Raw genomic sequence first — 18,098 nt, 5'->3', positions numbered from 1 at the left:
AGGAAAAAATGGGCTAAGGTTATTTTTTAAGACCCACTGCTGCTTTTCCTGTGAGATATATGTTTTCCTTAGCTGGTGCTCAGCATCAGCCTTCAGGTTGAAAGCCTCTGCAAACTGTCAGGAACAGAGCTGGCGCAATACAGCAATTAATTTTTTGGTTTTCTGAATTAAGGTAAAAAATAATTTCTCGCTGGCCTGAAATGATTTTTCTCTTTTCTGGGGGAGAAGGGTGGAAATGGAAACAATAATTTCAGTTTAACTGTAGCGTGCATTGTGCCCCAGAGTGACATAGCTTGTTTAAAAATAAAAAAAAAGGTATTTAAAAATGTTGAAAGAAGATTCTTCTTCAAGTCCTTCAGTTCTTTCCACATTTTTCACCAACCATTATGTACTGAATTTGATCTGAATTTGCTATCAATTTAGGCTTTGCAAGTTTGTATTTTTGAAAAAATTATTTATGGGGCGGGGAGGGAAGCCATCCATCGCTAATCAAAACTCCACCGCCCCGAACTATTGCAACGGCTTGAGGATGGCAGCACTTTTATTATGCGATGATTTTTCTGTTCAGCTTTCATTCATACACGGGTCATCGTGAGCTAGCTGCAAACTTGACCAGTTGCTTTGTAGATGTTTATGGACACACCAGCGGAAGGTGGATAAATGCAAGAAGCCTATTGCCATGGGGAGCTCTGACAGGACCTGTAATAATTAACCACTTGATAAAGTAGCTGTTAAAGACTTATAATGTGCTTATGATTGGAGCTTTAATGATAAATTATTAATATATTACTGGCGATGGTGGTGTAACCACTGAATGCCCTGGGCCCTGCTGTAAAAACTATGAATATTTGTGAATACTTTGAGAACTGGTGACAGCAGAAAAATCTGGAGTTTCTTAGTGACAGGCGGGAATAAGCGCAATTGGGCAGCGGGACATATGTGGAGCTGGGCTCCAGCCAGGGCAGCAGATGACCAAGCCTCTGGGGTGAACGGCTGCTGGCACCGTTGTGGGCAACGGGCATGGGGCAGCATCCCCGGAGCTCAGCCGAGAGCAAGCTGAAAATGGACAAACTGGGGCTGAAGGGGACGAGCAGGGCTCAGCCCATCAGCTGAAGCCTGGAGGGTAGGGAAACATGTGCACGTGTTTCAGAGGAGCTGGTCTTTCTGCAGTGCTTCACACGCAGTGCCGCACGATAGGCCCGACAGCTGCCCCGTAATTTTTTGGTGCTGCATGATGGACCGCAAGGGTATGGCTGGGGGGGGGGTCCTCCAGCTGCAGGCGCTGCCCCAGCACGCGCTGATCAGTGAAACGTTTGCTGCACGTGCGTGTGTGTGTAAGAAATTGTGCATTTTTTTTTTTTTTTCCTAAGGTGGGGGCTCTGCAATACAAGCCCTTAATGCACAAAGACAGCCTCAAGCAGCCGGTGCTTTGTGCTGCGATGGGTATTTCTCCAGCTACGCTCTTCACTTTGGCCTGACTCACCGCACCGGTGGTTTCTACCACAGGGAAGCTTGGCTTTCTGCCGCAGGAAACATGGGATGGTGAAAAATGTCCCTGGCTGCATGGGACTCCAAGGCCTGCAGCCCTTTCTTCAGTTCTTCCTGCATGGTCTGCGCCTGCCCCACATCCCTCAAGCTCTGGCAATGGCTGTTCTCGTGCCATGACGCCAGCAGTGTAACCTGTGCAATTTAGCTGTCAGCTTGCAACTTCTGCGCCTCACCCGGCAATATTTACTATTGCAGTGGTATATAATTGCATGCTTGTTTCACTTTTCTTTTTTCCCTTTTGGGTGATGTATTTAGTGTATTTAGCTCATTAGTATTTAAATCATATTCATAAATGGGTTCTTCCCCCTAGTCTCCATTTTCACCTTTTTTTTTTTTTCCCATCATCACAGGATGCCACAGATACTTTGCAGCCCGCCTGTACTTGCTCTTCTTGCGTAAAAGGCTGCATGGTTTTGCTCCACGCCATTGCACTCCACACTCTAAGCCTTAATGCAATTTTGTTTTTCAGTCATATAGGGTTCTTACACAAGCTTTATGCTTCTCCTGAGCTCGTTTCTTGTTTGTTGAGTCTGACCCACACTTAGAAGAACTACTAGTTCTGTTTTTCTTAATTGCAGGTAGAGGCACAGTCAGACTCCTAAAAGAGTCTTCCTACTTGTGGCCCTTAATTCACCATCGGTGGTCAGGCAATGACTGACATCAACCAAGAGAGAAATTCATTGACAGTAAGATTTTTTTTTTTTTTGAGGTTTCTCATACGCTCCTTCTTACTTTGGAAAATTACAGCTGGAAAGCATCATTTTGCGCTTCAGATATCTTAAGCTCTTTAATAAATACAATTAACAGAGCACAAACCAGCCTATTTTCATCTACAATCAGACAGCCACTGACTCCTGACCATTAACTCCCCAAGCTGATGGGTAGGCATGGGTCTTCTTTGGGGTCCAGTGGTTTTTCCTAACCCTGAGATCAGAGATAAATCCCTGAATTTCACTAAGGCTTGGCTTGCCCAGCAACTCCCTGCCCAGGGAGGCAGGACACAGCTGGGGTGAGCACCAGGGACCAGGTCCAAGCATCTGCAGCCACTACCAGGTAAAACGCGCTAGCGGCAGCTACATAAACAGATTACAAGGAACCTGTTTTTGTAGTTTGGCCAAATGCTGTGTAACTGACTGAAATTTAGAAAATACAAAAAAGGCACAGAAAACCACATTGAAAATGAAAACATTTATTTATTTTTTTCATTTGCATGTGCATTTTTTTCCACCAGTAGTTGGTGTTCACAAAAGAAAAAAAGCTTTTAAGCTGACAAAACTTTCAGTAAACTTGATGAATACTGTTTAAAATATTGAATGGTAAGAAAGTTGCAGAAAATTCTCCACTTGTACCATTTAAAATGTACTGAATATTAAAAAAATCCAAACAACCCAACCCCCTTTTTTTTAATTCAATTATGGTTAAAAAAGTTCAATTTTGTGGCTAATACTCTGGTTCCACTTGCAGGCCATTGTCTGTCTCAGTGCAGCCTTTTTCCTGAGTTGCCAAGACTACAAAATACAAACAAGTTTTAAAACCCTGTAGCTACCTTAGTTTCCTCTACAAGGCTTTCGCGGGTCCGTCCTGAGACGATGGGTTTGCAGGAACTGCGGGGAACGAAGGAACCCCATTTTCGCCAGCGGGGACGACCCGCCGCGGGTGAGTGGTGCTGCGGAGACCCTGGGGAAGGGGCTGCTCCGGCAGCGGTCCCCCATGGACCATGGTGACACCGGGCCTCACCCCCTGAACCAAAACCCCGGGGTACCTAACGACGCTGGGTCCTTCCAACCTCAAAGAGCCGTTAAATCGCACAGAGGACCTTCTAGGAGAGGGCACTGATGCAAAGTTAAAATGTGCAAATAAGGTTGAGAGGAGAAAGGAGCAGGGAGTACGATATGCATATTTAAGGACATTTATTCAGTGTTCGAATTCTTATTTGGTTTTAGCTCCCCTTTCGTAACTTTTTAATTCCTCCTCTCCCTTCAAACGTTTAACTTTTTCAGGGGCAGTACTAAAGGAGCTCTTTACTATTGGCAAATCTTTTGTCCAGGAGGAAGATCATTAAGAAACTGCTCATGCCAGTTTTACAAGTCCCGTTATAATTTACAACAATAAATAGCAATTAATTTAGTCACTCTGAAATTCCATAGTAAGAAATAAACTAACTGTTTTCACAAAATTGGGTTTGTGTTTCATAATGATATTGTAAAATGAGGTCAGTAAGAAAAAAATTGGAAAAACATGGCTTTTGTATTATACATAATCAAAAATAACTAATCATTAATAAATAAAATTCATGTATCATTGAAATAATTATGAAGCACTTCTAAAAATTTTAAAGGCAAATCTATTTAGGCCTACAGTTAACATGCAAGTTCATCCAACAAATAACACAAAAATGTATCGTAGTAGTCAACTGTTGTATCAACATTCAGAAAGGTCTAGACAGCAGCACAACTTTTTCTATATGGCAAACATCTCGTAACATATTACAGCAGTCCATCTGAAATCTGGAGAATACCCTCTTGGTAATTAGACTTCTGCAGTCCATTCTGACTTTCAAAGTGTGATATGAAAAATGGAGACTTTGCGGTGACACGCTTGACCTCACAATAGCAAGGTTGGTACAGCATAAGATGAAGACCCCACTGTCATTAGAAGACGACCCTTGGACAGAGGTACGTTTGATGTGCTAGCTCCCTCGGCGCTAGAGACAAGGAAACGAAAGAACAATTTGTGACATTCAACAGAAGTACTGATTTCCACTGTGCAACTAGAATTCCCTCAGATCTAGCAATGCCGAGTAATGTTTCAAACAATACTTTCAGTGCTCTGATTGGGAAATCATTAGTATTGTTAGTTCTCATTGCTCTTTAAACTGCTGTAAAGGTAAGAAGTGTACTCCACCGAACCCGATGGAAAATCTGCCAAACATTCTAGGTTCCTAAAGGTTTTTTTTTTTCCATTTTCAAAAGGGTTAAAAAAACTAGGAAAGGGTTTTTTTTCCCCCAAACTCTTGCTAAGTTACACTTATTACTTCAACTAGCACGATGGTTACATGACAAAGTACTGCAAATTATCAAAAAGTACTGTACAGAAAATTACAAATTCATTTCAAAATACATTACACTGCTATGACTGAGATAAAAAGTGCTTTTTGCCAGAAAAGTGTTCTTCTGAAATAGAAGTGCCATATCCTTCTTTTGCAATAAAATTCAGGTGTTTCACTCTGGTTGTGCTATCCTCTATTATCTTTTCAACCATGTTGGTATTTGAATCCTTCTGCTTTGATGGCGGAAAGGCAAGCAGACGACTGCCCGGGGAAGAGTCCTTCTGTGGGACAGCACTTAACGTCACCGCGCGGCTGTCCCATCAGCGGCAGAGAGAGTTGACCGGTCCTTCACAGCTCCAGAGAGCACCTCGGGACTTTTTTGTACACCGCATTATTTCCGCAGAGCTGTTCTTCCTTCGCCAGGTTTCGGCCGGCCACAGTTTCCAAAAAGCTCTCGAGGATTCCTGCGAGGCTTCACCCGGCCTCCGTACCGGCCTCCTCCTGCAAGCTCGCCGGGGTCAGCGGTGCCTGTGTTGCCGCATGAGGGGCACGATGCAAGAAGGTGGCCCCGCCAGCTTCAGAAAGGGGTGTCTCAGCAGTTCCTGCGCTGTGGCTCTCTGCGAGGGCTCCCGCACCAGCATCAAGTCTAGGAAGCCCCGGAGGACCGAGGAGACCTGCAACACAGCACTGGCGTTAGCAGCGGAGACACTCATTTCCCTCCAATGCTGTTCTCTGCAAACTACTTTTCTTGGGGAGGCAAAAGGCAAACTGAGCTCTTACACGGCTATAAGGTGGACTGATCTGAAGGGCCACGCCTCTCCTATAGGCTGTTACCGTTAAAACTACTGGGATATCAGTGGGGCACAGACCAGCATATGAGGTACACGTAGCTTTGTGTGTGGCATGAGAAAAGCCACAACATGCTCTGCATTAGCACTGAGGGCTCAGCTCTGACAACACCTGGAAGCACGACTGAAATGGGAGGTAACCAAATGTTCTGGCATCGAATGTTGATGCAACGGATATGTAGTTGGGGTCACTTGCTGACTTGGTCTAATCTTCAACCAGGGTGGGAAGTGCAGGGCGCAGCGGTCTCTGCCCAGCTCTCTTCTCGGTCACTAGCTGGAACAACAAGCCAGCAGCGGTCACAAAAAGGCTGTTTATGGGTGGTACAGACCTCCCTTCCTCCCAGTGTGACTCCTGTGCAGCACCCACTGCTCCACGTGCTACCTAAAGGCACAATCACCCTTCAGGCTATGTCAGTGTTAGGCTATGAATTTACTACACCTTAATACATTAAGACCCATATCACACATGAAAACTCCAACCTTGTGTATGTCCTTCACCCGGGGCGGTAAGTTATCCCGGATCCTGCGCATTGCCTGGAGCGGCGGCTCGTTGAAATAGGGAGGTTCTCCGTCTATCATCTCTATTACCATGATACCAAGCGACCAGATATCCACCTGTAACACACAATCTATTCAGAAACGCTGCTGGCAATGGGCTGAACGTTTGGGTTCCTGTAAACCTCAAAGCTACCTCATGCTATTGTATCTGGTGTTTGCATCTGTTTTAAGCCAACAGTCTGGTGAGCCATCTAGTATCTTTTTTTTTTTTTAACCAAGTGATAACAATTTTTGCTTCTGAGTTGCAAGTTCATTCAAGAAATAAATTAGAAACAACTTACAGACCAGATCCACATCTGGTTTAAGTGACCATAGTCCACTGGAATCACTGCTAAATTATGCTAGTTTGATAAACTGACTAATCCCTACTGCATTTCGTTTCAGCTACACGGATTTACACCCACTACGGAGTTACCCCATGTGGGCTCTGTAATACTACAGAATTGTACAGCTAGTGGAAGGGCTAAGTATAATTCAGCTGCTGTGAAATCAGTTACTCTTTCTACTGAATACTAAAGACTACCAGGACGCTATCTGAGACCCAAAGGCAAATGCAAGCACCTATTTCACCTCAGTCCATTTGCAGCTATCAGTCATAGGTAACCACATTACATAATCCCTTTGGAAAATGATTCAGCTCTGTCTAAAAAAAGCACCATCTTTTTTTGTTCTGGACTGCTGCAAAGCTAGTCCTGAATCCTATTCCTCTGATGATTACAATTCCTCTAATTTGCTAGCCCAAATATAGTCAGGGTCAGTTCATACCTATTTTGCTCTTACGCCAGCTCAATGCTCCTGCTTAAATATATATATATATTCTTTTCTTTCTCTTCTGGTAGGCAAGCTGAAGTTGTAGCTGTATGTTTAACCACTTTGTAATCCCGTCCGTGGCAGGGGATCTCAGGATTGATGTTGTCCCTGAAATATCTCCTATAATACTACATATACTGGGCCAAGTCAACGCTGGCCGGGTGCAGTTGCCGAGGGCTCGCTGTGGGTCAGGCGCTCAACCCGCTCCGGGCCAGCCCGTTCCCAGCTGGGTGGTGGCAAGTCCTTCCTCCCCGGGCCTTGCTGCACGGCTCACTTCCCTCGCTGCACCGAGCGCAGAGCTGCTCTCCGCAGCTGCTGCTACAGGTAACACAACGTAAAAGGTGACTCCTGCTACCTCGGAGAGCAGCAAGTGAAGACTAGCAGCCGCCTCTCGGGCTGGGGAACGGTGAGTCATGGCCATCACCGAGGGAGCGAGAGGGGATCGCTCCTCCGTCAGCACGGTGCACAAGTGCCGTGACTCAGAGCTGAGTGACGGCTGGGCTACAGCGCTCCCGAGCCCGTGGTCCCCGCAGACGAGCCCTTTCTCAGCTCATCTGAAGGTCTTCAGTAAACCACGTGAATTGCCTCTTTTTTCAGACAGTTCGGCACTGCTTAAAATAGTTCCCAGAAATACGTGGATTTTTTTTTTTTACCATTACTCAGCTAATGAGTTAGCTGACTGCAGTTTGGGATGAATTACTGCCTCTTTTAACTGATGTCCTTGTGGTGTGTAACCTGACAGAGCTACGCACCACTGCTCCCAGTGACAGACAATTCCAGCTTCAGTAGAAACCTGCTGAAGTTGCTAAATATTTCTACACAAAATTTCATCTGGGAAAATAAATGTTATACATTATCTCTGAGAACACCTCAGTTTTAAAATATCTTGGGATGCATGATGAGCCTAGACCTGAAGCAAGCTTTAAAACCACAAGAAGTTCCACAACTAGTTCCATGTTTCTTGCAACCATCCCTCACCCCCCATATACATCTTTTTTGGGGGAAAAGACAGATCATCTGTGACTCTAAAAGGCTGCCTGCACTGGGTACCCCCAGGAAGAACACCGATTTGTCAGCCAGTAGCTGCAGGGCACCCAGAGAGCGGTCACTGCTAACCCACAACTGCACACACTCACAACCCAGGCACATTTTCTTTCCAAAGACTGAAATACAAAAATTCATGGAAAATAAAATATAAGTCTTAGAAATTCTGAGTGGAGAGTGTGCAGCTGCTGGCTAAGGGACAGATCACAGCAGGCATGCTGCTCTTCCCACACTATTTCCTTACTGCAGCCCTGAGTTCAGAAAACCCTCTGAAGAGATTTATTTCTTGGCTGAGAAACAAAAAAACCCCAAAAAACTAAAAGGAATGAGAGTATGCAGAGATGAGTGCTACACAGTGGGGGGCAATCCCACCCACATGACTTGCTCTTACATTTGGGACACCTAGGGAGGCTGTTTTTCCCTAAAGAAACATGCCTGTGCCTTTGCAGGCCAGCCTCTAGAGGAAGGTGATCTTGGCCAAAGAGAGACTTGGTTGGGTGTAAGCGGCGAGGATCTCTGCCTGGAGGGCTGCACGAGTCCGTTTTAGCCCGCAGGCGGACTGGCCCGTGCCCTGTCACTGCTTGCTGCACCTGGGGCAGAGGCGAGCTGGTGCTCTTGCAAGCAAATGTCTGGTGTCCCAGCTCCCTGATGGGGCCTGGCCATGCGTCACGGGTGTGCGTAGCTGTACCTGCCTGTATCTGCAAAGCAGGCTTGTAGACTCCATCTGAAGCTGATCAATAACGTGAAAGGTATTCAATAACGTGAAACAATACCAATTTCCTTCAATATAACACCATAAGCTAAAATATAAGGGGACTACATTGGCTAGTGCTCAGACCAGAACAGCTGTTTAACCACACTTTGTGGAGAAATGCTTTAAAACAAGGCATGATATAATACTCCATGACAAACATAATTGCTGTTATTTAACCCATTTACGTAAACGGATTTTAACTGTACATTTCTCACAGGGATAGGTGCGTTCAAGTAAGGCACCTTGCACTTTCTCAAGAAGACAGAAAAGCCACCCTGGGTTCCAGTGGGCATTAGGTACTCTGTTATACTTACTTCAGTGCCGTAAGGCAGGCGAGATATCACCTCTGGTGCCATCCAGTAGGGTGTTCCAACCAGCGATTTCCGCTTGGGGACTTCCTTAGAAACTTGGGCACAGAATCCAAAGTCTGACAATTTTATCTAAGAAAAAAAAAAGAAAAAAAACCATTTTTGAATACCAAGGCAAACATTCCTAAAGATGACTTGCCTCTAGGAGAAACATCTCTCCAAGAGACAAGCATGGATGCCAACTGCAGCAGGGATGGACAGGGGCTGAACTGCAAATTTTGCCTGGGACACGACAGCAGCAAGTCAATTCTGGAAGTGTGTCTAGAGTAGGTGATACAGCCTTCAGAACACAAGGCTAATTAAAGTGAAGCTTTGTTAGGAAAAGAAGCAGGAGAGACTGGCAGTGGTGCTCATTATTAAGTTTGCCCGTCACACCTTATTGTCTCTCTACCAACAAAAGATGCAGAGGTGATAAATGGCTTACAGTATTTTAAAAATATAACTGAGAAGAAAAGCAAAAAGCTCCAAACCAACAGTATTTTACAAAGAATGTATCATTGCGTACATATAAAAGCTTTGTTTGTAGCATGTGTATGTATGTAAGTATGTATACTGATATTCAAAACCATATTGCAAGTGATATATATCACTCCTATTAGGGCTTTTGTACCTTGGACATTGAAGCCTAAGGGGGCTGACCTTAGCTCAGCCAGGCCTGGGTCGCCATTGCACTGGGTGGTTGTAATAGGGATTATCTTAATGTGGAATAGCCTCCAGAAAAACCCTGGTGATTGCTTTGAGGCCTCCAAATAAATACATGAAAAAACCCCACTCCTTTAGCTTTAAGAAACAAGCTTATTAATCATTTTATATTCACAGAAATTGGAAAAAAAAATGACCATATCAAGTCCAAATCAGACTGTGTATTCAGCCTTTGGGGATATGAAGTAAACCCAAACAGCTCCATGACAAGTTAAGTGGGAAGTTCCATAAATTGCTGCATTGTGTAGACCAGCACTTCATTATCAGCACTGATTTGTTTTCTTTTGGATTCAATACAGACATTACTTTTTTTTTTAAAATGGAGGGTATTATTTTTAACAGAATTACAAAGTAATTGTTGGTATTTCTAAAACAAAGCCAATAATAGCCAAGTTCTCGATGCTAAATGTATTTTTCAGTTTACAGGATGAAGAATAGATGAAATAATGCGTATTTTGGAAGCAGAGTCCCATCTTCTTTTGTGGGAGCACAAGAGCTTTTGCATATCTATTGCTCATTCGAGTACATAAAAGAAGACGATTTTCTAAAAAAAGATAATTGCACAACACAGCCATGAAGAAATCTGCAATGCAGATAATAAGTACTGGAGTAATGAGTATAATGAGGCACTGTATGCAGATCCTGAAAGCAGATCAGATGCTATTTCATCAACATGGACTGAAATGCAACTGAAAAACTCTTCCATACCTGGAATTTTCTTCCCTGGACAGAATTAACAGGAGTGTCCTGCGTCTGCTGCAGGACGAATAGCCCTCTCACTTGGTGAAGCAGGAATTAAATTATAGAAGACAGCTTTGATTAGGGAAGCAGATCAGGCCTGGAAAGGGGCTGTCCCTGAAGCCAGAGGAGTCTGTCTCTGCCTCCGGGTGGGATCAAGATTTTACCTTCTGAATCAGATGACCTAGGTTTGTTTCCAGAGGTACTGGGTGGTCTTGGGCTAAGTCCAACTTACTTACTAAGTTCTGCTTTAGTCCAATGTATAACTCCAGTAGAGCAATCCTTAAAACTCTGATTACAGGCCCCACGAGTACGTTAGTTTTCACTAATTACCCTAGTGGGCCCTAAGATGAGATCCAAACTAGCAGCCAAGGGCCTAACTTGAGCAGAAATTAGGCTCTTATATTTAAGTGTGATCTGCCTCCCTCTGCCTAATCCTTTAGGTGCCCCAAGTTTTAGGCACCTGAAGTTTTAGTGGTGGGTAGACCCAGAAGTGTCACAGCCCAGACCCATCTTTCTCCTTGTAGGAAAACAGCAGCTTCTTTGGGATGGGGATTCAGTTCAGTCCAAAACCAGCTCTGTGGCCACTGCTTTGCTGCAGCTAGGCATTGACGAGGCTTGAGGATCCAGGGCAGGCTTTAGCGTAAGCATCTAACAGGTGGTCATGAGGAACATGACTAAATCACCACGTCTCAAAGTGTCAGCGCTGCAATTTCAGTAATGGGGAGCTGTCAGGTGAGACGGTGTGAAAAATCAGGTAATATCAACAATCTCATGAGCTTATGTATGATAAAAGGTACAAGTATAGTAAGACAAATTTTTCAGTAGCAATTTATAACATCTCCTGTTAGTAGAGACCAAAGTTAGTCTCCTAATCAGCTTAGGAGAAGAGAGCAAACAGACTATAAAAGGTTATGTAACTAAATACAGCAAAAAGAAAATATTTCTGAGAGGCGTTAGGGTAGGCGCAGTATACCATAAAAGGTCTCCCGTTATATAAGCATTATCCCTGTGGGAGAGTTTCCGCTGCCACTGCACCCTGCCTGCCCAGGTCCCCAGTAACGGGCTGTGTGTGCAACGGAGACGCTACCATCGGCCAGGCCATGCCTGCCTTCTTCTGACTTAGCTCTGTAACAAGCCACTCACAAAACTTACCACTGAATATGTGGTTTCACACTAGTCAACAGTCTGGTAGCAGCTGTGCTGTAGAGCCTAATTTGGAGCTGAACCGCTGCATACACAGTTCTAAGTAATTAATTTCTTAATATAATCAATAAAAAACCCAACAGATTAGGCTACTGTTCCCAAGACCTGTTTATGCATTTTGTATTACACAGCCATCGGATTAGAAACAGGAAGAATCGAGGGATGAAAACTGCTAGTCTTCCTCCCTGGTGGGAAGCTTAAATGCTGAGCTGCACTTTCCCTTCTGGGCAGTTTTCTCCTGTTTTAGCTCTACAACTTCTGCATTCCTGGCGTGGCTTCAACTGGAGGGGTCTCCTCAGCCTAAGGAAGCCGCCCTGCCTTTGCCGGTGAGAAGCGCAGACCCCAATGCCACAACTGCTGGGGGTGCTGGGCTTGCCCAGGCGGAGGCATCTGCACGACGGAGGGGGCACGTCTTGGGGCCAGGTCTGTCTAGAGGCTGGTCGGCTGCATTACGGGGATCAAAAGCCTAGTTCTGAGGTACTGCAGCTCCTGGTATGGAGCAGAATAGCTGCTCAGCTTCCTCTGCTTTTTTTTAAAATTATTTTTTTAGATAGCGTCTCTTTGAACAGCTACACGCCATGCAGATTTACCTTAACTCACTGTACACCTTTGAGTATATGTTTTCCCTGGCAAGTGTGGGCTACATTGTGCTACCATTTACTATTTTAAGAAAATCACTGCTCCGAGATGGCATCACAGCTCCTGGGTTTCTTCAAGGAAAGGGGGCGAGGGGTGGCAGTCGCAGGAGACACCGACTGCCTGCCCGCAGGGAGCTTGCAACACTCTCCGTAGGCTTAGTGAAGCTGTTCCCACCACAGACTCTTTGCTTGGAATTAACCCATTTCCTTCACGTCCCAGTGAGAGATCAAGGTGAAAACACTGAACACTCACCCTCCCGTCGCTTGTGAGAAGGATGGAGTCACTTTTGATGTCGCGGTGAATAACCCCTTGATTGTGCAGGTAGGACAGCGCTCTCAGGACAGATAAACAGACAGTAGCTATCTGCTCTTCATTCATTCTGAAACAACAAGGTGTGAGAACAAGCTGAACGTTAATGAAGAAACAAGGAAAGGGAAGTAGACTGTGAAAACAGCAGAGCTGGAGTAAAGAGACACAATTCCTCCATTCAAGGTAGTTACAACAGTTGTAATAATTGGGATCCCAAAAGAAAACCATGAAGCCCAGATTTGTGTTCCCAGCTTCTCCTCACTCTGAGAAGGGGTTGATCTCGCTGCTGCTCAAGTCCCTCTGTGTTTGACAGGGTTTAAGTCACAGGCTGAGACCTGGATGAAAGCCACCCGCACATGGGACCTGGGGCTGCATGGAGTTGCACTGGGGATTCAGTTTTGGAGATCTCCAAAGAGATCTCCATTCAGTTTTGGAGATCTGACTGTGAAACCTGAATAGATTATGCTTCCCCAGGGATATCCAACACATAAGTCCACGAGAACCACCGGCCACTTTGTACCGCTCCACAGTTGCTGTGCATTGCTACGAAGAAACTGATAGTGTGCGAGAAGCATTGGTATTTCTACGCGCAGTTTAATGCCTCTACACATCTGACGCAAAGACATGATGCGGAAGGACATGATATGCAGGACCACGGAATATAACGGCCACTTCCTCCTCTAGCCAGAGGTCTGTGCCACAGCAGTATAGTGACAGTAAATTAAGTAATACGTCAAAAACCTTTAGCTTTGTCTCAGATTTATTTTAGCTGCTACCTGTCCCAATAGCTGTGGGTTGCCCTGCAGCTCCGGCACTCCTGAGCTTGACAAAACTAGAGTTTTTGGCCAGCGGTGCTTCAAACTGGAAAACAGCAGCTGCTGCGTGGGAAGCTGTGGATCCAGCCCAGCCCTCTCCCTTCCCTCTCCAGGTCCTGATTTTATGAGCCACGACTGTCCCGCAACATGCTGAGAAGCCTGCCTGGAGAAAGAGGGCTTTTTGCCTTTAGGGGATGTTCTTGTCTGAAAAGCAACCATACAGAAACAGCACTGTGTGGCCCAGCAGAGCCTTTTCCTGGGCAGTGTCTGTGCAAATGAAACGGTCTCTTTTTACTGCTATTAGCCCCAGGCCACGGACGGTGGCAGCGGGGCTGCTCCAGACCCCTTCCACGTGCTGGTACACGTATCTGTCCTATTTGCCAGTTTCCGACACACGGCATGGGGAGCGTGCACAGCCAGGGGACCATTACGGAGCAACCCTCCAGGCCTGTTTCTGTAGAAAAAGGGAAGATCATAAGTGAGGAAGAACTCAGAAACAAGGTCTGGATAAGTCACCCTATAGCACTAAACACGTGTAGTATATTACATGATGAAGTGTGTTAAAGTGAGTCTGTTTCCCCCTGGGAAATAACTGAAATGCCTTCTTCACAATAACTTGCCGAGAAGGATAAATCGCTACTGAGATGGAATCACGCATGGAATAAATAAGAGAAACGATATTCTCATTTTGGAGACAAAAATGTCATGCCCTGGGTGTAACTCTTCGAGAGTATTTCTTTTGCTTGTACGTACATTATAAAAATAGTAAGTGTATTTCAGAAGGAAAATATATGAATTATCTAGTCATCATGTACGTGCACATGTGTGAAACCCTGTTCTGGAAAAAGTGGTCTGTCCCACAGCTGGAGGCTGGCGATGGCAGTGCAAGGGAGGGGAGGCGAGGAGCGGTTCGGCAGCCCCGTCTGCCGGGCATCCCGCAGCCGCCAGGCAATGACGGGGGAAGCAGCGCGCCGTATTTCCTCCGTGCGTTATCACTCACCCTGTGCTCGACTCGAACCAGCACAGGTCCCAGAAACTGCCAGCCAAAATCATCTCTATTACACTAGCAGAAAAACAGTCAAGGAGATTTCTGCTTTAACTTTGTGACGCAATTGGAAGGATTTCAGCACACTCTTTGAGGGAAGGTCATAAAATGTAAAAAAGCCTAGAAGATTAAGGAATGACTAGTGTGAGTAAAAAACGATGACAGCTCTTACGAAGTGGTATCCTGGGAACTTCTGTTTGCCATTAAGCTCCTGTCAGAAATATCTGAGATAGTGATTTCAATGTTTTGGGGAGCAGAAGTTAACAAACAACTTGCAATACTGTGATTTATTTCAGCATGTCAGCTAAGGCGACACTTAAAAATAAAATACATACTTTAAAATTATTCTTTTGGTAGGACCTAAGAATGTCATTAAACTATGAGAGAAGACAAATTTTGGTGTCTTGTTTACTATTCGTTGCTTCTCTTCTTGCTCACCTAAATATCCTTCCAATGGATTAGTGTATAAATTTTTTTTTTTTTATTCAAGGGGAAGAAATGAAATAAATAATTCTTCTTTCCTATCTCATTTTGTCCTGGTTATCAGAAAACGATGAGTGAAGAGCAGATGTAAAGTGGGTTGTAAAATCTGTCTCCACTCCACAGAAATTGGCAGTGAGGTTTAGTACACTACAGCTTTTGTACCGGCTAATCACCTTGCTGAAAGTCATGATGTTAACTGAAATACGGGAATGACCTCTACTCTAAACACAAATATCCTGATATAAAAACACTTATCCCATTATGTCTTAGGCCTGGGTCACAGTTAACATTTTTGACAACATGCTTACATGGGTTATGAGTGTGCAGAGAAGTCACCCCTACGACTCACATAGTTAGGACAGCAAATATAGAGATCACTGTACAGGGAAACAAAGCCCTTCTGCCATTTGAGTAATTGGTGGATAAAAGTCATATCTCTGCTAGGAGATTAGCTACTAAACTTTCCCAGCAAGCCTCCTTCTACCAATAAGCCCTCTAAATTATTTCTTTCTCTTTCACTTAAAGAATGGCTATACTGACAGGAATTCATCTGCAGTGGTTTATTTATGCTAATAAAGTGAGTATGCTACAGTGTGTGTATGCTTGAGCATGCGCGTATGTGTGTATATATATATATATATATATGTATACACATACACACATAGCTATATATATATGTACACACATGCATATATATATATATATATATATGCATATATATACTCACATGTACATATACATAGCCAGGAAGTGTCCAGCTTTTCTCACCACAAGGTGAGGTATGAACGGACACCAGCGCTGATGGGGATTTAAATGCGTGGGCAAGCGAGGTGTGGCTGGGGAGGAAGGCCGGGTCTGGTACGAGCTCACGCTGGCCTTTGCAAAGATGCAACGGTCAGCTGCCAAGGAACATATGCTCCCCTAGCATGGCCAAGGGTTACTCTTATCCCCGCCCATGGCAGATCCCAACAACCACTTAGCGTCCCCAACTGAGAGGGGAGGGTTTGCCTTCCCCGGAGTCAATGGAAGCTGTGCCAATGACATCGAGGAGCAATGAAAAATGGGAAGATGGGTCTGGGACAAGAAACACAGGAGAAGGAGAAACTGGCTTGAATTCCAGCTGAAGGCGTATCTGCATTTTTATTCATTTGTGTTGTGAATGCTTCCCTCCCTCTTTTTTCCTGCTACAACAGGAGCTAAGATTTCAGTACCTCCCTGGGAATGAAGCCCATAAAGCACTGTTACGCTCCACAGTTCCTGTGGGAGAAACACAAAACCCTAAACTCAGGTCTCTGCAGATGAAATTTGTCATTCGCCCCGATGGTGCAATCAGAGAAAAATAAACCTACTGGCTATTTAGCATGGCTGGGTATTTTCAGATATCAAAACCTGCTTCTGCTACAAAGAGAATGTAAAACTACAGCAAAGTTCCAAGAACTTTTTGCATGTTTCTCAGCAGAACGACTCCCTTACTGGACCTTACTGGCTTGGCCGTGGCTCAGACACACTTCAGCTGTCTCATGCTTAACCTGATGTGACGGAGACGTGGGCTCCTCCGACCTCAGCTGGCTCCTCTTTCTTCCTGCAGTCCCCAGGCGACACGGTGTGGATGTAAACGCAAAGGGAAGGCGCCACGTCGCCCTTGTGCCTCGGTTACGTCATGGGATTTATCCTGCCCCTCTGACACGAGGCACTGACAAGGTGCTCCTCCAACCTACCTTGTGTGAGTCACTATGTCTGTCAGAGCACCGCCCTCCAGGAACTCCATCACGACCCACAGCTCATCGCCAACCAGGTAACTGTTGTACATGTCGACCACATTTTCGTGATGGTAGTCTCTCATGATTACAACCTGCGAGAAAGGAAAAAGACTGTATGTGAATTACTACAAGCATTATCTGACGCTTCTTTTGACCTTTTTTTTCCACTGTACTTTCCTCTTTGTACTTAGTAAATGTCCTGCTATGAATCACATTCTTGCTAATAGTTACACCAACACATAAAGAAAATCAATATATTTACATAAAAATGACACTCATCACAAATACAATCAGAAAGAGGAAGAATTATTTTTTTTCTGAATGCAGGGATAGGACTATTCATTTCATTGTTTTTTTGTCAGCTACTTTCAGTACAACAGACATTTTTTTCGTTTGATCAATCAGTCAACCCATCAAAGTCCTCTCCATCATGTAGCAATGTAGTGTCAGGTACTTTGCAAAGAATTTTAATAAAAAGTTGATAATATAGGGAATATTAATAAGGTGACTCAATTAATGGACTCTGAGACCCCTGTGCCACTGACCACGTCATAGGCAGTAAAATGAGAAGGGAATCAGGATTCGGGCATGGGTATCCCTAGAGGGTTAAGGAGCAAATTGTCTACAGGCGTTACAGTATGAGTGACTAGAAAGGACCAAGCTCGGTTCCACTTCGCTCACGGATCCTCACAGGATCACCTATCCCGTACAAGGAGTTGCTCTTCAGCGTCTCTGTGTGGTCCAAGAACAGAGCGCTACAACTGACACTTTGAAAAATAAACCCCTAAGGCTTGGTCTAAATCCAAGTGTTAACGCTTGAGCTGCTCTTTGAAATTCCTCGGCGATTTTGCCGACTCTCTGGAGAAGCTTGTGCTCACTGGCTGGCACAGAGTTTTGTGATTATACATAAATAATTCTGATACCCAAGCTAGAAAGGGAATATTCCAAACTGATTTACTTCTGAGTTTTTTATTGCCCATTTATAATTAAAACTCCCCTAAAGATATAGCTTTTCTCACTCCTTACAATAATTTGTCTGGAAATGGAATAATTTCTTCACTTCAGTCTGAATGGTTGTTGATGAGGAAAGAATGATCACTAATACAGGGTAGACAGAGTTATGCTTTAAAAAATGCTAAGTACTTATTAGTCTTACAGTAAGTGCTTGAATAATTAATATCTTAAGGTCTGGAATACGGGTGAATCTGCTACACAGGTGCCCAAACAGTCCTGCGCATCTGTGTCTAGTACCAGCCTGGTTCTACAACTCCTGGAATTTAGGCTGAGTCACGCAATGCCTAATCTTGGTGTCTATAGCCCTTACTTAGGGAAGACCTGTGCAGATACATAATCCCCTGAAGTCAGCAAGAATTTCTATAAATAGGAAACTTGCTGGATTTGTTTATCTATATGAACAATTGC

General features: G+C 44.5%; 1 protein-coding gene across 7 annotated transcripts in view; it reads right to left on the bottom strand.

Moving 5' to 3' along the window:
- Window positions 1-2,721: 2,721 nt before the first annotated feature.
- The window catches only part of PAK5 (p21 (RAC1) activated kinase 5), a 134,012-nt gene continuing 118,635 nt past the window's right edge, over window positions 2,722-18,098 (bottom strand). For all 7 annotated transcript variants that reach the window (XM_064509999.1, XM_064510001.1, XM_064510002.1 and 4 more), the window contains 5 exons: window positions 16,635-16,768; window positions 12,517-12,643; window positions 8,926-9,051; window positions 5,926-6,060; window positions 2,722-5,271 (listed from right to left, as the gene is read on the bottom strand). In XM_064509999.1, coding sequence (XP_064366069.1) covers window positions 5,116-5,271; window positions 5,926-6,060; window positions 8,926-9,051; window positions 12,517-12,643; window positions 16,635-16,768 — 678 coding nt within the window. In that variant the 3' untranslated portion in view covers window positions 2,722-5,115. The remainder of the gene's footprint in view (window positions 5,272-5,925; window positions 6,061-8,925; window positions 9,052-12,516; window positions 12,644-16,634; window positions 16,769-18,098) is intronic.

This window comes from Dromaius novaehollandiae, chromosome 3 (assembly GCF_036370855.1).
Source record: "Dromaius novaehollandiae isolate bDroNov1 chromosome 3, bDroNov1.hap1, whole genome shotgun sequence".
NCBI classification, from domain to species: Eukaryota; Metazoa; Chordata; class Aves; order Casuariiformes; family Dromaiidae; genus Dromaius; species Dromaius novaehollandiae.
The sequence above is the reverse complement of the archived record's forward strand: the minus strand, read 5'-3'. Positions and strand labels throughout refer to the sequence as shown.